At 37.1% G+C, this 18,689-nt stretch overlaps 1 protein-coding gene across 2 annotated transcripts in view; it reads left to right on the top strand.

Annotated features, from left to right (window-relative positions):
- Positions 1-17,820, top strand: part of ko (Stork-head domain-containing protein knockout) — a 283,660-nt gene extending 265,840 nt beyond the window's left edge. For both annotated transcript variants that reach the window (XM_075304326.1, XM_075304327.1), the window contains exons 3-8: positions 4,157-4,352; positions 8,127-8,385; positions 10,167-10,378; positions 10,455-10,679; positions 14,772-14,923; positions 14,991-17,820. In XM_075304326.1, the coding sequence (XP_075160441.1) occupies positions 4,157-4,352; positions 8,127-8,385; positions 10,167-10,378; positions 10,455-10,679; positions 14,772-14,923; positions 14,991-17,042 (3,096 nt within the window). In that variant the 3' untranslated portion in view covers positions 17,043-17,820. The remainder of the gene's footprint in view (positions 1-4,156; positions 4,353-8,126; positions 8,386-10,166; positions 10,379-10,454; positions 10,680-14,771; positions 14,924-14,990) is intronic.
- Positions 17,821-18,689: the final 869 nt, after the last annotated feature.

The raw sequence follows: 18,689 nt of genomic DNA on the forward strand, positions 1-18,689 counted from the left end.
ACGGTGGAAAATATACAAAAATTACAAAGGGATCTTCATAAAAAACAACGAAAGGGCATTTTACTCTTTTTAGAGTTGGGACAGTAAAATGAAAAAAGGAGGAAATAGTGAAAAATTAATTAAAAAATTAAAGTAAAATGTATAAAAACAAAGTTTAGTACCTCTTTATGAATAAGTAGTCCAAGAGGAGTTGACGGACACCTTCAAATATAAAAGCGGACTTAATGTCCGAGTTTTGCATCTAATACATTTGAAAAAGTTTATTTTCTTTAAAAAGAATTATTAAAGAAAAGTAAAAGGCAAAACAGGGTCATTTTAGAGCGATAATGCCAACTTAATACCGGCCTTAAAGGTAAAAATGAAATTAAGTGCAAAACACGATCAGTTTTAAGTGCATTTAAAATGGTGTTAAATGCTAGTAAAAAACTATTCACGCTTAAATAAATTTATGTGTATATTACGAAATTATTTATGTATGTTTAAACTCGACTCCACGTTCTTCTTTTGTTAGAGTTTTTGATTTCCTTCCAAAATTTCAAACTTTTATACCAAAAACAGTTTTCTGTTACAAAATTGTTATTTTTGCAATAAAAAATAATATTTTATCCAAAAGCTCAGTCCATTTCGTTTATATCAAGTTTCATTATAAAAAGTTAATTTAGTATAAATATAAATGTGTAAATTAAAAAAAATGTTCGGTCGGAGCAGGGATTGAACCCACGACCCTTTGCATGCAAGGCAGACATGCTACCACTGCACCACGTGGCAAACAAATGTATGTTTATGTTAAATAATGTTATGTTTGCATGGGCTCGTGGGCGCTGCAAACTATGCTATATAAATGTAACTTATAACGATAATTGTCTACTGGTGACTATAACAGCTACGTAGCCCAGTGGATAGTGTGTTGGCTTACAAACTGTATGCTCCTCGGTTCGATTCTCCGTCTAGGCGAAAGGTAAAATTTAAAAGATTTATAAAATTGTGCCAAGAACTAAAAAATATCGTGGAAGTGAAAATTATGTGAGGGAATGAGCACAATCATCTTTGGGGAAAATTCTTCCAAGCATATACAATTTTTGGGCTCAAAATGTTCCAAACATATAATATGTTCACATAAAACAAACATATTAATGTTTCGGCAGTATCGAATAATATATGTGCTTCCTGCAAAATATGTTTGGAACATATGTTAGAGAAGCGATTTTTTTTGAGGGTGTATAGAAATACATTTTTGCCAAATTTTTTAAAGAAATAAAATGTTGACAAAATTTTCTATAGAAATAAATTTTTGACAAAATTTTCTATAGAAATAAATTTTTGACAAAATTTTCTATAACTAAATAATATGTTGATAAATTTTTCTATATAGAAATTAAATTTTGACAAAATTTTCTATAAATAAATAAAATGTTGATAAATTTTTCTATATAGAAATAAAATTTTGACAAAATTTTCTATAAAAATAAAATTTTGAGAATTTTGAAATAAAATAAACTTTTGACAAAATTTTCGTTAGAAATAAAATTTTAACAATATTTTCTATAGAAATAAATTTTTGACAAAATTTTCTATAACTAAATAAAATGTTGATAAATTTTTCTATATAGAAATAAAATTTTGACAAAATTTTCTATAAAAAAATAAAATGTTGATAAATTTTTCTATATAGAAATAAAATTTTGACAAAATTTTCTATAAAAATAAAATTTTGAGAATTTTGAAATGAAATAAAATGTTGACAAAATTTTCTAAGGACAAAATTTTTTTTTAGAAATAAAATTTTAACAATATTTTCTATAGAAATAAATTTTTGCCAAATTTTTTAAAGAAAATAAAATTTTGACAAAAATTACTATAGATATAACATTTTGACAAAAATGTTCTATAGAAATAAAATTTTGACAAAATTTTTTAAAGAAATAAATTTTTGACAAAATTTTCTATAGAAATAAATTTTTGACAAAATTTTCTATAGAAATAAAATTTTGACAAAATTTTCTATAACTAAATAATATGTTGATAAATTTTTCTATATAGAAATTAAATTTTGACAAAATTTTCTATAAATAAATAAAATGTTGATAAATTTTTCTATATAGAAATAAAATTTTGACAAAATTTTTTATAAAAATAAAATTTTGAGAATTTTGAAATAAAATAAAATTTTGACAAAATTTTCGTTAGAAATAAAATTTTAACAATATTTTCTATAGAAATAATTTTTTGCAAAATTTTTTAAAGAAATAAAATTTTGACAAAATTTTCTATATAGCAATAAAATTTTGACAAAATTCTCTGTAGAAATAACATTTTGACAAAATTTTCTATAGATATAACATTTTGACAAAAATGTTCTATAGAAATAAATTTTTGACAAAATTTTCTATAGAAATAAATTTTTGACAAAATTTTCTATAGAAATAAATTTTTGACAAAATTTTCTATAGAAATAAATTTTTGACAAAATTTTCTATAGAAATAAATTTTTGACAAAATTTTCTATAGAAATAAAATTTTGACAAAATTTTCTATAACTAAATAATATGTTGATAAATTTTTCTATATAGAAATTAAATTTTGACAAAATTTTCTATAAATAAATAAAATGTTGATAAATTTTTCTATATAGAAATAAAAAATTTTCTATAAAAATAAAATTTTGAGAATTTTTAAATAAAATAAAATTTTGACAAAATTTTCGTTAGAAATAAAATTTTAACAATATTTTCTATAGAAATAATTTTTTGCAAAATTTTTTAAAGAAATAAAATTTTGACAAAATTTTCTATATAGCAATAAAATTTTGACAAAATTCTCTGTAGAAATAACATTTTGACAAAATTTTCTATAAAAATAAAATTTTGAGAAAATTTTTGATAGAAATAAAATATTGACAAAATTTTCTAAGGACAACTTTTTTTTTTTAAATAAACCTCTGAAAAAATTTTCTCTATAGAAATAAAATTTTGCCAACATTTTCTATAGAAATAAAATTTTGTTAAAAAAGATTAAACCAATTTCTCGAAAAAATCCTTACAAAAATCCCCAAATTTATGAAAATTCCCCACCAAATTCCCAAGCCCCCAACTTAGAAGTTTCGTCCCCACTTACGAAAAGATATCCCCAATTTGGGGGAATCCCCAATACTGGCAACACTGGCTAAAAATTTACACCTTCGATTGGCCACCAAAACTCAAAAGGCCGATGATGGTAATGGTGTGTGCTGCTTGTATTCATCGACAATGGGATCAAAGGTTAGGTTTGCTTAGGTATAGTAGAAGCCGATTTCTGTCTCACTAAGACTATTCAATTGATTGTCATACCAAAGTGTCACCACTTCTCTCCCGCAGACCATGGACATTCCAACGGAACCATGACACACATCATGCGTCAATCAAATATGGCCTAAAAAGGAAGCTACACGCTTAATTTTTACCGCATATTGACTACCAAAATCTCTGGATCTCAATCCGAGGGAATATTGAGTATGCGGCATTTTGGAGAATAAGGTTTGCATCAAAACAAAAAAAAAAAAAAAAACAACAACAAAAATTAAAAATATCGGTCATCCCAAGACGGTGATTCGCTGGAGACGGTGATTAGCCGAAATTATCCGCAGAGCCACTTTAATGCCGCGTGTAATGGCTTTGTTGGCCGTTTAAAGGTCACAATTCGTGTCAAATGTAGCCAATTTATAAAAAAAAAAAAATTAATCTGATCCTAAAAGTTGATATTATTGCCGTCATTTTTGCTTGTGAACAAATTAATTAAAAAAAAACTGAAAAATATAGCGCTTTAGTTTGTAGCATTGCATATCAACCTCCCTGTATGTAGGCTTTTTTTCAGTGTACATGCTTCATAGGCCATTCATTGAGTTCAATTGTAATACCTGTAAGTCTTGCCATCTTTTGTTGACTTACATTGACCCATAAAATTGTTTACTTCATTCATAACAGTGGGACATGTTAAACGTGCCATTTTCATATCTTCGTGGGTTGATGTAAAATTTTTGGGGGGGGGGGGCTTACGCATGTAGCTTACGTTTGACTTCTTCATTAAATTATTGACTTTACCCAAATTTTCTTCTTGAGAAATTTCGGTTTATTTTTGTGCAATCTATTTAATTTTCGTCTCTTTTTTTGCTTTTTTTCAGAATTTCTTATCGGCCAATGCCCAATGTTGGTGGAATGCACCATTAACTGCAGCTACAAGAGCCCTACGATATGCCGGTCATGTAGCCCCTGGTATGCTGTTGGTTTGTGGTGAACCCTGTGCCCTGGAAGTGGTAAGAGGGGCATATGCACGTAGTGTTCTTAAGCCACCGGCGACATACCTCATAAGTTCTGTGGGTAAGTAGAACCAAACTACAAGGCACACGGAGTTTGTTAAAGTTGTGTACCATACCAATTCTTCCACGAACCATTAGTATTGTGCTAAAGATATGAGAATAATTTTAAGAAAAAAATATTTTTTATAAAAAAATATGTATTTTTGGTTTTTGGTAGGTAAGAGTAGCGATATTTGATTTCGCTGGGCAAGTTGACTTCCAAAAATTAGAATCGACGTACTGACCTAAGTTTCCGTTTTTCAAAGAATCTCAGTTTAGGTATTGGTCACATTCTGAGTCGATTCAGCCTTAGCCGCACGTCCGCCTGAAATCACGCAAACATTTGAATGGAGACAAAATGTAGGTCCATATATAGATAAAGTCTCCATAAAACGATGCCCAGATTTCATGTCTTAAGCCTCCTGGGGCAGCAAATTTAATCCAATTGTTTGAAATTTGGGAAGCGATGTCAGTACAGTGAGACCTCTCAAACGTGGTTATTGAAAAAACAAGTATATATGGCCTATATGGCCACCATGGATAGCGTAGAAACTTATACGAAAGACTGTCATCCACCATCGAATTACTTGGATTGTGGTATCTTAAATCGTTTTCTAAATTGTGAGTTAGTCCATACGTGGTATATATTAGACAAAAAAGGTATGTGTAGGTAAGTCTACAAATAATTACGAATCGATATGGACTTTTGCACGGTACGTAAAGAGCCAGAATTGAAATATGGGGGTCGCTTATATGGGGGCTATATAAAATTATGAACTTGATATGGACGTTTTTTTGTGTGATTGGGGATCGATTTATCTGAGGGCTATATATACTATAGACCGATATGGACCTAGTTAGGCATGGTTGGTAACGGCCATATACTAGCACAATGTATCAAATTTCAACTGACTCGGATGATATATATAATTATGGACCGATTTCGACCAATTTTTGCATTGGTGTTTGAGGATATATTAACACCACGTACCAAATATCAACTGAATCAGGATGAATTTTGGTCTTCCAAGAGGCTCCGGAGGTCAAATCTGGCGATCGGTTTATATGGGGGCTATACATAATTATGCACCGATGTGGACCAATTTTTGCATGGTTGTTAAAGACCATATACTAACACCGTGTACCAAATTTCAGCCGGATCGGATGAAATTTTCTTCTTTTAGAGGCTCCGCAAGCCAAACCTGGGTATCGGTTTATATGGGGGCTATACATAATTATGCACCGATGTGGACTAATTTTTGCATGGTTGTTAAAGATCATATACTAACAACATGTACCAAATTTCAGCCGGATCGGTTGAAATTTGCTTCTCTTAGATGATCCGAAAGCCAAATCGGGGGATCGATTTATATGGGGGCTATATATAACTATGGACCGATGTGAACCAACTTTTGCATGGTTGTTAGAGACCATATACTAACACTATGTACCAACGTTCAGCCGGATCGGATGAAATTTGCTTCTCGTAGAGGGTCTGCAAGCCAAATTTGGTGGTCCGTTTATATGGGGGCTAATGGGTGATACGGTCAAAATTTGGTCAAATTTTGACCGTATCACCCTTTTCCCAAACAAAATTTGGGAAAACGCATGTAAATCGGTAAAATCGTTTATTTAAAAAATCAAATTAAATTTCTTTTTCAAGTTCAATTAGTATAAAATTCAGGAAAAATATTCAGTTAGGCTTTCGCTTTTCCAAATCCGAATTGCCGGGCCTCACGCTTGACACCTGCCATCAGATTTTGTACAGCCACCTTGTCCACCTTCTTCGCCGCAGAAAGCCAGTTTGCCTTAAACTGCTGCTCGTCCTTAGCAGTTTTCTTGGTCTTCTTTAGGTTCCGCTTGACAATAGCCCAGTATTTCTCAATTAGGCGGAGCTCTGGCGTGTTGGGAGGGTTCTTGTCCTTGGCAACCACCTTCACGTTGTTGGCGGCGTACCACTCCATGGCCTTTTAACCGTAATGGCAAGATGCCAAATCCGGCCAAAACAGTACGGAACAACCGTGTTTCTTCAGGAAAGGCAGCAGACATTTATTCAAACACTCTTTCACGTAAATTTCTTGGTTGACAGTCCCGGAAGCTATGAAAATGCTGCTTTTCAAGCCACAGGTACAGATGGCTTGCCAAACCAGATATTTCTTTGCGAAATTTCAAAATTAGGTCAATATAAACTTGACGTATTTCTTTCAATTTTGCATTTAAAAACCCTGAACAGCCCTCATTTTGAAGGTGTGTGTGTGTAGAATGTTGCTCCTATTTTGATTTTGGAATTCACTCTTCAGTTGTCAAAATGCCGTCCAAGCAAGAAGAGCAGCTTATCAAAATTTTGCTCGCGGATCGCGAACATCCGAGCTACTCGCACGCAAAGCTGGCAAAATCGCTAAAAGTTTCCAAATCAACGGTTACAAATGTAATTAAAGTGTTTGGGGAACGTTTGTCGACAGCCAGGAAGTCTGGATCGGGGGGAAATCGAAAACCGGAAGCCGCTGAGACGACAAAGAGAGTTGCCGGTAGTTTCAAGCGAAACCCTAACCTCTCTCTCCGAGATGCCGCAAATAAGCTGGGTGTATCGTCTACAACCGTGAATCGAGCCAAAAAACGAGCCGGACTATCGACTTACAAGAAGGTAGTGACTCCAAATCGCGATGATAAACAAAATACGACGGCCAAAGCGCGATCCCGGAGGCTGTACACGACGATGCTGACGAAGTTTGACTGCGTGGTAATGGACGACGAAACATACGTCAAAGCCGACTACAAGCAGCTTCCGGGACAGGAGTTTTATACGGCAAAAGGGAGCCACCGTGGTGCAATGGTTAGCATGCCCGCCTTGCATACACAAGGTCGTGGGTTCGATTCCTGCTACGACCGAACACCAAACAGTTTTTCAGCGGTGGATTATCCCACCTCAGTAATGCTGGTGACATTTCTGAGGGTTTCAAAGCTTCTCTAAGTGGAACGCCGTTCGAACTCGGCTATAAAAAGGAGGTCCCTTGTCATTGAGCTTAACATGGAATCGGGCAGCACTCAGTGATAAGAGAGAAGTTCACCACTGTGGTATCACAATGGACTGAATAGTCTAAGTGAGCCTGATACATCGGGCTGCCACATAACCTAATCTAACCTACGGCAAAAGGAAGGGGATAGTAACCCATAAAACTGTCAAAGTTCGCAAAGAAATATCTGGTTTGGCAAGCCATCTGTACCTGTGGCTTGAAAAGCAGCATTTTCATAGCTTCCGGGACTGTCAACCAAGAAATTTACGTGAAAGAGTGTTTCAATAAACGTCTTGCCATTACGGTAAAAAGGCCATGGAGTGGTACGCCGCCAACAACGTGCAGGTGGTTCCCAAGGACAAGAACCCTCCCAACACGCCAGAGCTCCGCCCAATTGAGAAATACTGGGCTATTGTCAAGCGGAACCTAAAGAAGACCAAAAAAACTGCTAAGGACGAGCAGCAGTTCAAGGCAAATTGGCTTTCTGCGGCGACGAAGGTGGACAAGGTGGCTGTACAAAATCTGATGGCAGGTGTCAAGCGTGAGGCCCGGCAATTCGGATTTGGAAAAGCGAAAGCCTAACTGAATATTTTTCCTGAATTTTATACTAATTGAACTTGAAAAAGAAATTTAATTTGATTTTTTAAATAAACGATTTCACCGATTTACACGCGTTTTCCCTTGACCAAATTTTGACCGTATCATCCTTTATCTATGCACTTGGTTATGATTTTTTTTATTCATTTTTATTCATTTATTAATCGGTTGTATTTTTCTTCCAGGTGACATTGAGGATTGTATTGTGACACCCATTATGCAAGGTCAGTTTACTCCTCTACCCGAAGCTCTATGCGATGTCATTATGGACTTGACAGCCGATGGGCATTCAGCTACCATAGAAAATATACGCACCAAAATTCAAGTACGCTTTCCCCATATGACAGCGCCATCTATAGAGGTGATCTATGACTCACTGGCACAATTGATGCAGGATCAAAAAATCTATCAAACAGCCAAGGGATATTTCATTTTAACGCCAGAGTAAGTAACATGGGCTAATATAATCCCCCATATTCCGATATTGGAAATCGCAAAAGTTTTATTTTGCTTAACCCTAAATTATATAAATTTAAATATAGGCCATATGGTTCACTTTTTTTGAGAAATTAAAATTGGATTTAAATTCGAGAGTGTCTCGTTTTTTTTCGTTATGAGAAAACTAAATTCTTGCGATTTGCAATGTCGAAAATAGGAATATCGAGACATTTCAAATTATACTAGAATCATTTATTTAAGCTAAAAATAAAGGGTGGTTAAAATTTCAAGGGCCGATGTTGATTTTAAATAAAACACAAACTATTTAGGTATTACTCAATTACCCAGCAAAAAAAGCGTCGCCAAAAAAGTAATGAAAATGTTCTTTTTGGATCCAGAAGTGGTGCAAAATTGACGCCGAAGCGATGAATTTAACATGGGCTTGTCATAGGATGGAAGTCCTCCATTTCAACAGCCGTTGCACTGAATTTGCATCACTTCTTTAGGTGTGATCCGAATTCAATGTTTTGGATGTAAATTAAAAAAGTCTGTGATATTTTGTCAAAAAATTATTTTTATAATTTTTTAAAATTTTTAATGGATCCAACGCTTGTGGGAAACGTTTGACCTCAAATATTTTCAAAAAATTCACAATTTTTTTCAGATTGGATTTACCATTTTTTTCGACAAAATTTAAATGATTTCTACCATTTTATGAATTCTTACCCTGTTTTTAACCTATTTGAAACAAAAAAAGTTAAAATTACCCATTAAAAGTATGAAAACCCAAGATATAAAAAATTGAATTAAAAGAACTTCCTGGGTAGTTAAAATAAAGAACATGGGAGTGCATCTTCTGGAAGTGCTTTTAAAGTTGTGCCTTTGGAAGAACTTCCAAATTTTTTTGCTGGGTATGTATGGAACAAAATATCGGCCAAATGGGCACCGCGACCTCGATGGCACACCTTCATCCGATGGTCCAAATTTTCGATGACGCTGAGGCATAATGGAGGTTCTATGCCGTTAATGTGCCGAATTATCTCATCCTTTAGCTCGTTGTTGGCTTATCAACGTACACCTTTTCTTTCAAATAACCCCAAAGAAAAATGTCCAACGATGTCAAATCACATGATCTTGGCGGCCAATTGACATCGCCATTACGTGAGATAACACGGCCATTGTATTTGTTGCGCAAAAGAGCCATTGTTTCGTCCGTCCTGCTGAAACCACATATCGTCCACATCCATATCTTCCAATTCGGGCCATAAAAAATTCGTTATCATCTCACGATAGCGAACACCATTCACAGTAACTGCCTGACCGGCCTCATTTTGGAAAAAATATGGCCCGATGATGCTGCCAGCCCATAAACCGCACCAAACAGTCACTCTTTGTGGATGCATTGGTTTTTCGACAATCACTCTTGGATTCTCATTCGCCCAAATGCGGCAATTCTGTTTATTGACGAATCCACTGAGGTGAAAATGTGCCTCATCACTGAAGATGATTTTCTTCGAAAATTGATCATCCAATGTTGCCATTTCTTGGAACCATTTAACACGTTGTTGAATTGTGTATCTCTCCATGGTTCAAATTGAGTAAGTCTGAAATACAGAAATGTCAAATAAAATTCGGAAAAAACTTGGCGTTTAGGTGTGGTTCACATTCAACATCGGCCCTTACAATTTAACCACCCTTAAATTGTTACGCTTATTTAGGATCCCAGGATCTTTTGTCTTGTTGGCCATTCTATAGTACTCATTTGCTTTTATTTTTTCTCTATATAGGCGACGACGTTCACGATCCCGACCCCGTAGTCATCACAATGGTTATGAGGATTTAAATGAATCCGCAGAAAGTGTACCCTCCGAGCCACGCACCATGTTGATGACAAATGAGGAAGCTCTACATTCATTATATGGAGAGATTTCTACAGAACGTGATGGTGATTTAACACATCAATGTATTCAAACAAATTTAGCCGATGTTATATGCGGTGGTAAGGAGAAGAAGAAATTTCTCAACAAATTACAAGATTTGACGATTTTGACAATCTTTCCCATTTTTTTTTTCAGGTAATCCAAGTGATAAAATTTTATATCCTCGAACCTCAAAACGACGTAGTTCTTCATTTCCCACACCCCGAAGTTTAGAAAGAAGGCATAGTTTGCGACTATTCGGTTCATCGAAACGTCTGCAACGATGTGCCTCAACACGAAGTCTATCGAAGACCTATGCACAGACTCTTAATACGGATAGCAGCAGTTCAGAGTATCAAAGCACAGATTCTTCGTCACCAAGTAAGTATGTTTGATACCCCACAGGACATTATGAGTTAGTGTATATATTTGTTAAATCGAGAAGGAGACGAGCTCGTTACAGGTTGGCTTTAGCAATAGGGACATCGTTAAATTGACTCATGAGGGGGGATTTTTGTCGGTATCTGTGACCACATTTTTATAATCAGAATCTAGGCTTCAATCATAATAAATCCGGAATATTATCCTAAAGACAGTATTGTAACAGGTTGGCTGATAAGTCCCCGGTCTGACACATAGATGGCGTCGCTAGTATTAAATGCATATTATTTTTATATAGTACCAACCTTCAAATGATACGTGTCAAAATTTGACGTCTGTAAGTCAATTAGTTTGTGAGATAGAGCGTCTTTTGTGAAACAACTTTTGTTATTGTGAAAAAATGAAAAAAAGGAATTTCGTGTTTTGATAAAATACTGTTTTCTGAAGGGAAAAAAATACGGTGGAACCAAAATCTTGGCTTGATAATAAGTTTCCGGACTCTGCCCCAGGGAAATCAACAATAATTGATTGGTATGCAAAATTCAAGCGTGTTGAAATTAGCACGGAGGACGGTGAACGCAGTGGATGCCCGAAAGAGGCGGTTACCGACGAAAACATCAAAAAATCCACAAAATGATTTTGAATGACCGTAAAATGAAGTTGATCGAGATAGCAGAGGCCTTAAATATATCAAAGGAACGTGTTGGTCATATCATTCATCAATATTTGGATATGCGGAAGCTCTGTGCAAAATGGGTGCCGCGCGAGCTCACATTTGACCAAAAACAACAACGTGTTGATGAATATGAGCGGCGTTTGCAGCTGTTAACTCGTAATACACCCGAGTTTTTCCGTCGATATGTGACAATGGATGAAACATGGCTCCATCACTACACTCCTGAGTCCAATCGACAGTCGGCTGAGTGGACTGCGACCGGTGAACCGTCTCCGAAGCGTGGAAAGACTCAAAAGTCCGCTGGCAAAGTAATGGCCTCTGTTTTTTGGGATGCGCATGGATAATTTTTATCGATTATCTTGAGAAGGGAAAAACCATCAACAATGACTATTATATGGCGTTATTGGAGCGTTTGAAGGTCGAAATCGCGGCAAAACGGCCCCATATGAAGAAGAAAAAAGTGTTGTTCCACCAAGACAACGCACCGTGCCACAAGTCATTAAGAACGATGGCAAAAATTCATGAATTGGGCTTCGAATTGCTTCCCCACCCACCGTATTCTCCAGATCAGGCCCCCAGCGACTTTTTCTTGTTCTCAGACCTCAAAAGGATGCTCGCAGGGAAAAAATGTGGCTGCAATGAAGAGGTGATCGCCGAAATTGAGGCCTATTTTGAGGCAAACCCGAAGGAGTGCTACCAAAATGGTATCAAAAAATTGGAAGGTCGTTATAATCGTTGTATCGCTCTTGAAAGGAACTATGTTGAATAATAAAAACTAATTTTGACAAAAAAATGTGTTTTTCTTTGTTAGACCGGGGACTTATCAGCCAACCTGTTATGTAAGTTAGGTATAGTGGCAGCCCCGATATTTCAGGCTCACTTAGACTATTCAGCCCATTGTGATACCACAATGGTGAACATGTCTCTTATCACTAAATGCTTCCCTATTCTATGTTAAGCTCACTGACAAGGGACCTCCTTTTTATAGCCGAGTCCGAACGGCGTTCCACATTGCAGTGAAACCACTTAGAGAAGCTTTGAAACACTCAGAAATGTCACCATCATTACTGAGGTGCAGAGATGGTCTGTATCAAACTTTTTTAGGTTTGCAACTGTCGCAAAGTTGTAAACGTCACATACGTGTCGTAAATGTAGAAAAAGTAACAAACGTCGCAAACTCAAAATACTTTAGTCGCGTCAGCTAGGCAGCAAATTCGATGATATCCAAGACGATGGTATGTGCGAAGAGAAGGTCTTAGTGCCTTTTGCACGAGTCCAGGGTAACCGTGGATTTTCTGGTCCTTTCTTAGCTTTAATCCGTATTCTCCCGAGTTATAAATAATCATCCGATTTTTGATTCACAGAATGTATAGGCTACCTTTAGTATATATATGAAAAAAAAATTGTCATATCGGGTTCAGATTTCCGGAAAATAGGCGTCGTCAATGATAAGTTTTTTTTATTTTTTTCTGTGCAGCGATAACGGTACACTGGTGCATTGAACATCCCAATGTTTCTGTCGTCATATGACTACGCTATGAGAATATGGGTTAAGTTCAGTCTCCTGTCCAATATAACCCCAAGGTATTTTGCATACTCACCAACGGCAATTTCGATACCACGTAAGTAAATAGGCTTGACGGTGGAAAAACTTTCACAAATTTCTGCAGAAACTCACAGCGAATGCTGTCAAGCTAAATTAAAAAATGTTCAGGATTTCTTCTATTCATAATTAGGTTTTATACAGTAGGTTTACGACTTTTGCGACATACGTATTATACCGTCGCAAATGTATGTCGCAAAAGTCACAGTTTGTGACAGGCCAACCCTGCTGAGGTGGGATAATCCACCGCTTAAAAATTTGTTGGTGTTTGGTCGAAGCTGGTTTCGAACCCACGACCTTGTGTATGCAAGGTGGACATGCTAACCATTGCAGCACAGTGGCTCAGTATTGTATGTAGCCCAGGACAGAAAAACAGGACTCAGCACCATCGCACTCAACACGAGTCAACCAAGGATGGCTTAAAGAGGAAATTCATCGCTTCTTTCCTACCGCACAATGGTCACCAAAATCTCCGGATCTCAATCCAATGAACTTTTGCATCTGGGATATTTTGGACAGTAAGGTTGACAATAAAAGATACCAAAGTGTCGATGATCTCAAGACGGCTCTTTGCCAGGAATGGGGTCAAAATACCCAAGAAGAAGAATGCGTACGAGATTTAAAATAAGTTGATTTTTGCGCCTTCTCTGTTCTCTGTTCAGTAGACAAAAAAAAAAATCATCACGATACCTTCTTTGTTGAAGGCTGTAGCGTGATTTCAACAGACATACAGATGGACGTCGTAAGATCTTCTTAGATTTTCACCCTGATTAAGAAAATATATACTTATATATCTACAGTAAAACCTTTCAGAAGTGGATATCCACGGTCGCCTATATTCTGTTCACGGAGGCAAACTCATACCTCCGTTAACATCATATGGTGACGTAGGTGAGTTAGACTTATTGCATGAGTTAGACATATCGGATCAATACAAGGAAATCCCTGTAATTTAAAACAGGTTTTTCGACGACTTTGGGAATTCCGATTTCCCTCACATGTCCCATTTCCGATAAACGCATATCCTAGGTTAAGTTAGGTGGCAGCCCGATGTATCAGGCTCACTTAGACTATTCAGTCCATTGTGATACCACATTGGTGAACTTCTTTCTTATCACTGAGTGCTGCCCGATTCCATGTTAAGTTCAATGACAAGGGACCTCCGAGTCCGAACGGCGTTCCACATTGCAGTGAAACCACTTAGAAAAGCTTTGAAGCCCTCAGAAATGTCACCAGCATTACTGAGGTGGGAAAATCCACCGCTGAAAAATTTTTTGGTGTTAGGTCGAAGCAGAAATCGAACCCACGACCTTGTGAAAGCAAGGCGGGCATGCCCCACGGTGGCTCCCAACGCATATCCTAATAATCTATTGTCGATTTGTAGACATTTCGGCTGTATCCTCAGTTCTCAGAGAAGAGTCTGGAATTTATAGCGATATTCACCTCCGTTAACATCATATGGTGACATAGGTGAGTTAGACATATGGGATCAATAAAAGGAAATCCCTGTAATTTAAAACTGTTTTTACGACGACTTTGGGAATTCCGATTTCCCTCACATGTCTCATTTCCGATAAACGCATATTCTAATAATCTTTGGTTGATTTGTAAAAATTTCGGCTGTATCCTCAGTTCTCAGAGAATAGTCTGGAATTTATAGCGATATACACCTCAGAAAGATAGCCAAACCAGTATGTTTTAGCGTAACAGTTTTTAGAGATAGCTTATATGGAAGACATTGAATTATTTTGAAAATATCACCAGTATTCCTAGCAACAATTACTCATGAATTTTATTTCCTATTTTCTTACAGAAAAAGGATCTTTGTTATCGCGTCTCTTTCGTCGTAGTGGACGAAATAAGACACGTCAACTGGAAACATACTCTGCACAATTTCCTCCAGCCGAATGGTTTAATTCGAAAGCAGTCCATCTTCATAGTGTGGGTACTCAGACCCAAGATCATGTGAGTAGAACCAAAACAGAAATGGTCATAAGATTGATGAATAATTTTCCTTCGTTTCCATTTACAGGATATGCCTACCATTCACACTTTATCGAATTCCACATTTTACGATGGCTCTGAGCTAAGTCAACGTTCCTTGACTTTGCCAAGGCGTCATCGCCGTAATTTATCCAGCGAATCGACATTTGTGATATCCTCGCGAGATTGTTCGCCCATACGAAGACGATCCCCAGCATACAGTAGCAGTTCACTGTCACGCTCCACACAATCGATACCAACAACGGCCCACAATAGTAACACAACGGCTAATGGTAATGGAAGTTATACTACAACCACAAGTGCCAGGCCATCGGCGACTTTAACAGCCCGAGCCAGTACTCCATATAGGAGTTCCCAAAAGTCAATACAAAGTTCAACAGTGGCCCGTCACATGCTAGAGCATTCCCCGTCGCGTAGTACGAATTCCACACAAAAGTTGCAGACACCTGCTAGAAATCAAGATTCACGACCCGAATATCATCGTATGTGGCAAAGTGGTCCCTCCAGTTTGGAATCGGGCAAAGCCTCGTCGGTGTTCGCCACATCGGGCCCATCAAGCATCGATAGCGGCAAAGCCTCATATATAAGGACAAGTGGTCATTCTAGTCTAGATTCGCAAAGGTCAACCAGTTCAACCGTTATACAACCCCGATCGATAATTATGCTAAATGGCTCGCCCAGAGGGACACCCAGGCATCAGGTGTTAAGGGCCCGTAATGCTGAGCAAATAATGAGAAATCAGTCATCGTCAACCACTCCCCCCAACTCGATGGCAGCGCCTAGCTCCCTGGAGTCCCGATTAAGTGCCAACAGTAGGGAAAGTTCTCGCACAGATAACTTGGAGAATTGTTCACCCATATCCAATTCACCATCGAGCAATTCCATAACCTTAAAATTGACCACATCCAATGATGGTCAACATTGTATGCCCAATACAAAGATTGTGGTACAAAATTCTCCAGCTCAAAGTGTGATAACATTTGAGAATAGCAAACTCAATGAGAATTCCAATGTGTTCATATTCAATAACGAGACGACAATGAATGAGAAGGGTCAGATTCTACGGAAGACATTGTCCAAACAGCATATGGGAGTGGGGGGAGCCAGTAAGCAAATGGGAATCAGCCGTGGCCAAACGCCAGATTTAGCTCCTACACCAGAGAGTCATTTGAATGTGGAGACATGTTCCGACACAGAGACCTATGATTCCATGTCCCATTTGAGTTCTTTGTCCTCGGATAAACCTCCAGACTCTTTGGAATTCAGTAAACCTTTGAAGAATTTTCTAGCGGATAACTCTAGCGGCTCACCCAGCAATACCACCATGAATAATAATCGCAAGTTATGCCTCTCAGTACCACCCTCGAATGGTGGTGGTCCTTTGATCTATAAAAATAATGTCCTCAAAAGCAGTGATTCCCAACCCAGTACACCCTGTGATGAAAAGTCAACGCCTGGCAATAATTTAATCAAAACCAAAGTGGAAATGACTGGATCCGTGGGTAATCTACGATTCTATGAGAAATCATCCAAGGATAATTTGAATAAGACCATAAATTCAAATTGCGAGTTGAATAACTTACGCTACGAGTCCTCCACTCTGTTGGCCAAGAACGATAATCTAAATTCGAATACTTCACTCAGTGGTGGAGTAGGGGCAGCAGGAACTGGTGGTAATTTGGTCCAAATCCTTCAGAAAAATCTCAACTCTATTGGTAGTGAACCGAATTTGGCCCAAAAGGATACAAATTGTTTGGGATCAACAGATAAATCAATACGTAAGGATACTCTGGATCGTCGGCTAAGTCTCTCAAAGGATCATCAAGCGGAAGCAGAGGATTTATATAATTTCCCTAGTTTAACTGATCTATCATTCAATTTCACCTCATTGGCTGCCCAGAAAATACTACAAGGAGTTAGTTTGAATAGCATAGACACATTGGTGGAATTGAATATGGCAGCTGCTGCTGCAGCAGCGGCGGCGGCAGCAGCAGCCAATGCCTCGGCATCGTCATCAGCGATGGAGAAACCACAGAATAATCAACCTACAGCAATGTGTACCGATTATGGCCTAGTTTAGAAGAGGACATTATTAGAGCTATATATTAAGAAAAGAAATTCACCACATTTAGAGAAAAAAAGGTGAACTAACAACTGTGGAACTTTCTTCTTTAACACTTCCTTGAAAACAACAATTATCACTATGATCCAGTGCCAAAACAAATTAGTTCAAAATAGCAATAGTTTTTAGTTAAACACACACACGAATACTTGCAATATCTAAAGTTCCACAGATCTATAAGAGAATATCGTACCCATAACTTCACCTCCTCCGTACCACAAGCTTGAGATAATTTTCAAGATTTCTGATTTATTAGATCATCCTCCCTGTAGTGTAAAGGGAATTTATATTCCCTCCTATGCTTCTATATAAGAATTAGACTCAGGAATTTAATGACTTTTATTGCACTTCAACCAAGCACAGTATAGAAGCTATTCTATCTGTGCCTTGGTTTTTCCGCCCCCAAAAAAAGGAAACAAGAAGAGCATTATTATTGGACAATAACCTAGAGCCAGTTGATACAAAAAGATTTTTTTTGTATGAATTTTTTAAAAATTGTTTATATACCACAATATATACGTATAGAAATTAATTTGTGTTTATATGTTTATAGGATAAAACATGTCTATTGTTAATTTAGTCTATTTTTTTATTTGTTGTACATAGTATCTATCTATTAAAATATATACCGAGCATATATCTACATCAAAACCTATATATATCGAATATCTAGTTATAATCCTTGCATTATCGAAATATCGAAATAAAAAAATCATACGTATAATCCTTATCGAAATTGTGCAAGATATTTCATTTTTACGCAGACTAATTTTTGGGACCAGACTTTTACAATAGCCCCGAGGCATGCCGATTACCGGACCACAGCACAATCGTGCAGGCAGAAGTGCGTGTCATAACGGAATGTGTTAAATGGCAAAACATAAACATTTTCACAGATTTCCAGAGGGCGCTGAAGGCAATAGCAGACATTCAGGATCGATCGTGAAACGTATTATAATCATTTTTACGCAGACTAATTCTTGGGACCAGACTTTTACAATAGCCTCGAGGCATGCCGATTACCGGACCACAGCACAATCCTGCAGGCAGAAGAGCGTGTCATAACGGAATGTGTTAAATGGCAAAACATAAACATTTTCACAGAATTCCAGAGGGCGCTGAAGGCAATAGCAGACATTCAGGTTCGATCGTGAAACGTATTAGAATGCAAAAGCATGATCAAAGACTATTCGGAATACGGTAAAATCCGCAACATATGGTATCGGCACATGACGTCAATATGAGGAAACATAAAGGCCAGTTAACTGGCATTAAGAACTAGGACACCTAGGGATGTTATATCAGAGAACCCAAAGCCAATAGAAGCAACGCCGGCCGGGTTGCATGAATGGGTATGGGAAACACATAAAGCGATGTGGACAAATGCAACGGTTGGAAGGGCGACGAAAATTCGATGGGGTGACCAATATAGGAAGAAAGACTAGAGAACTATTGAAGGAGATTAGAACGATAGTCAGGAGGATCGTGGGAATAATTAATGTGGGAGAGCACTTCTGTGTAGAAAAGGAGCAGCAGAGAATGGTTCATGTTTTGGGCGTGTTTCAAGGATGAGGAGACCTTTGAACACTACCTTTTTCACCTTCC

Source organism: Haematobia irritans, chromosome 4, assembly GCF_050003625.1.
Source record: "Haematobia irritans isolate KBUSLIRL chromosome 4, ASM5000362v1, whole genome shotgun sequence".
Taxonomy (NCBI): Eukaryota; Metazoa; Arthropoda; class Insecta; order Diptera; family Muscidae; genus Haematobia; species Haematobia irritans.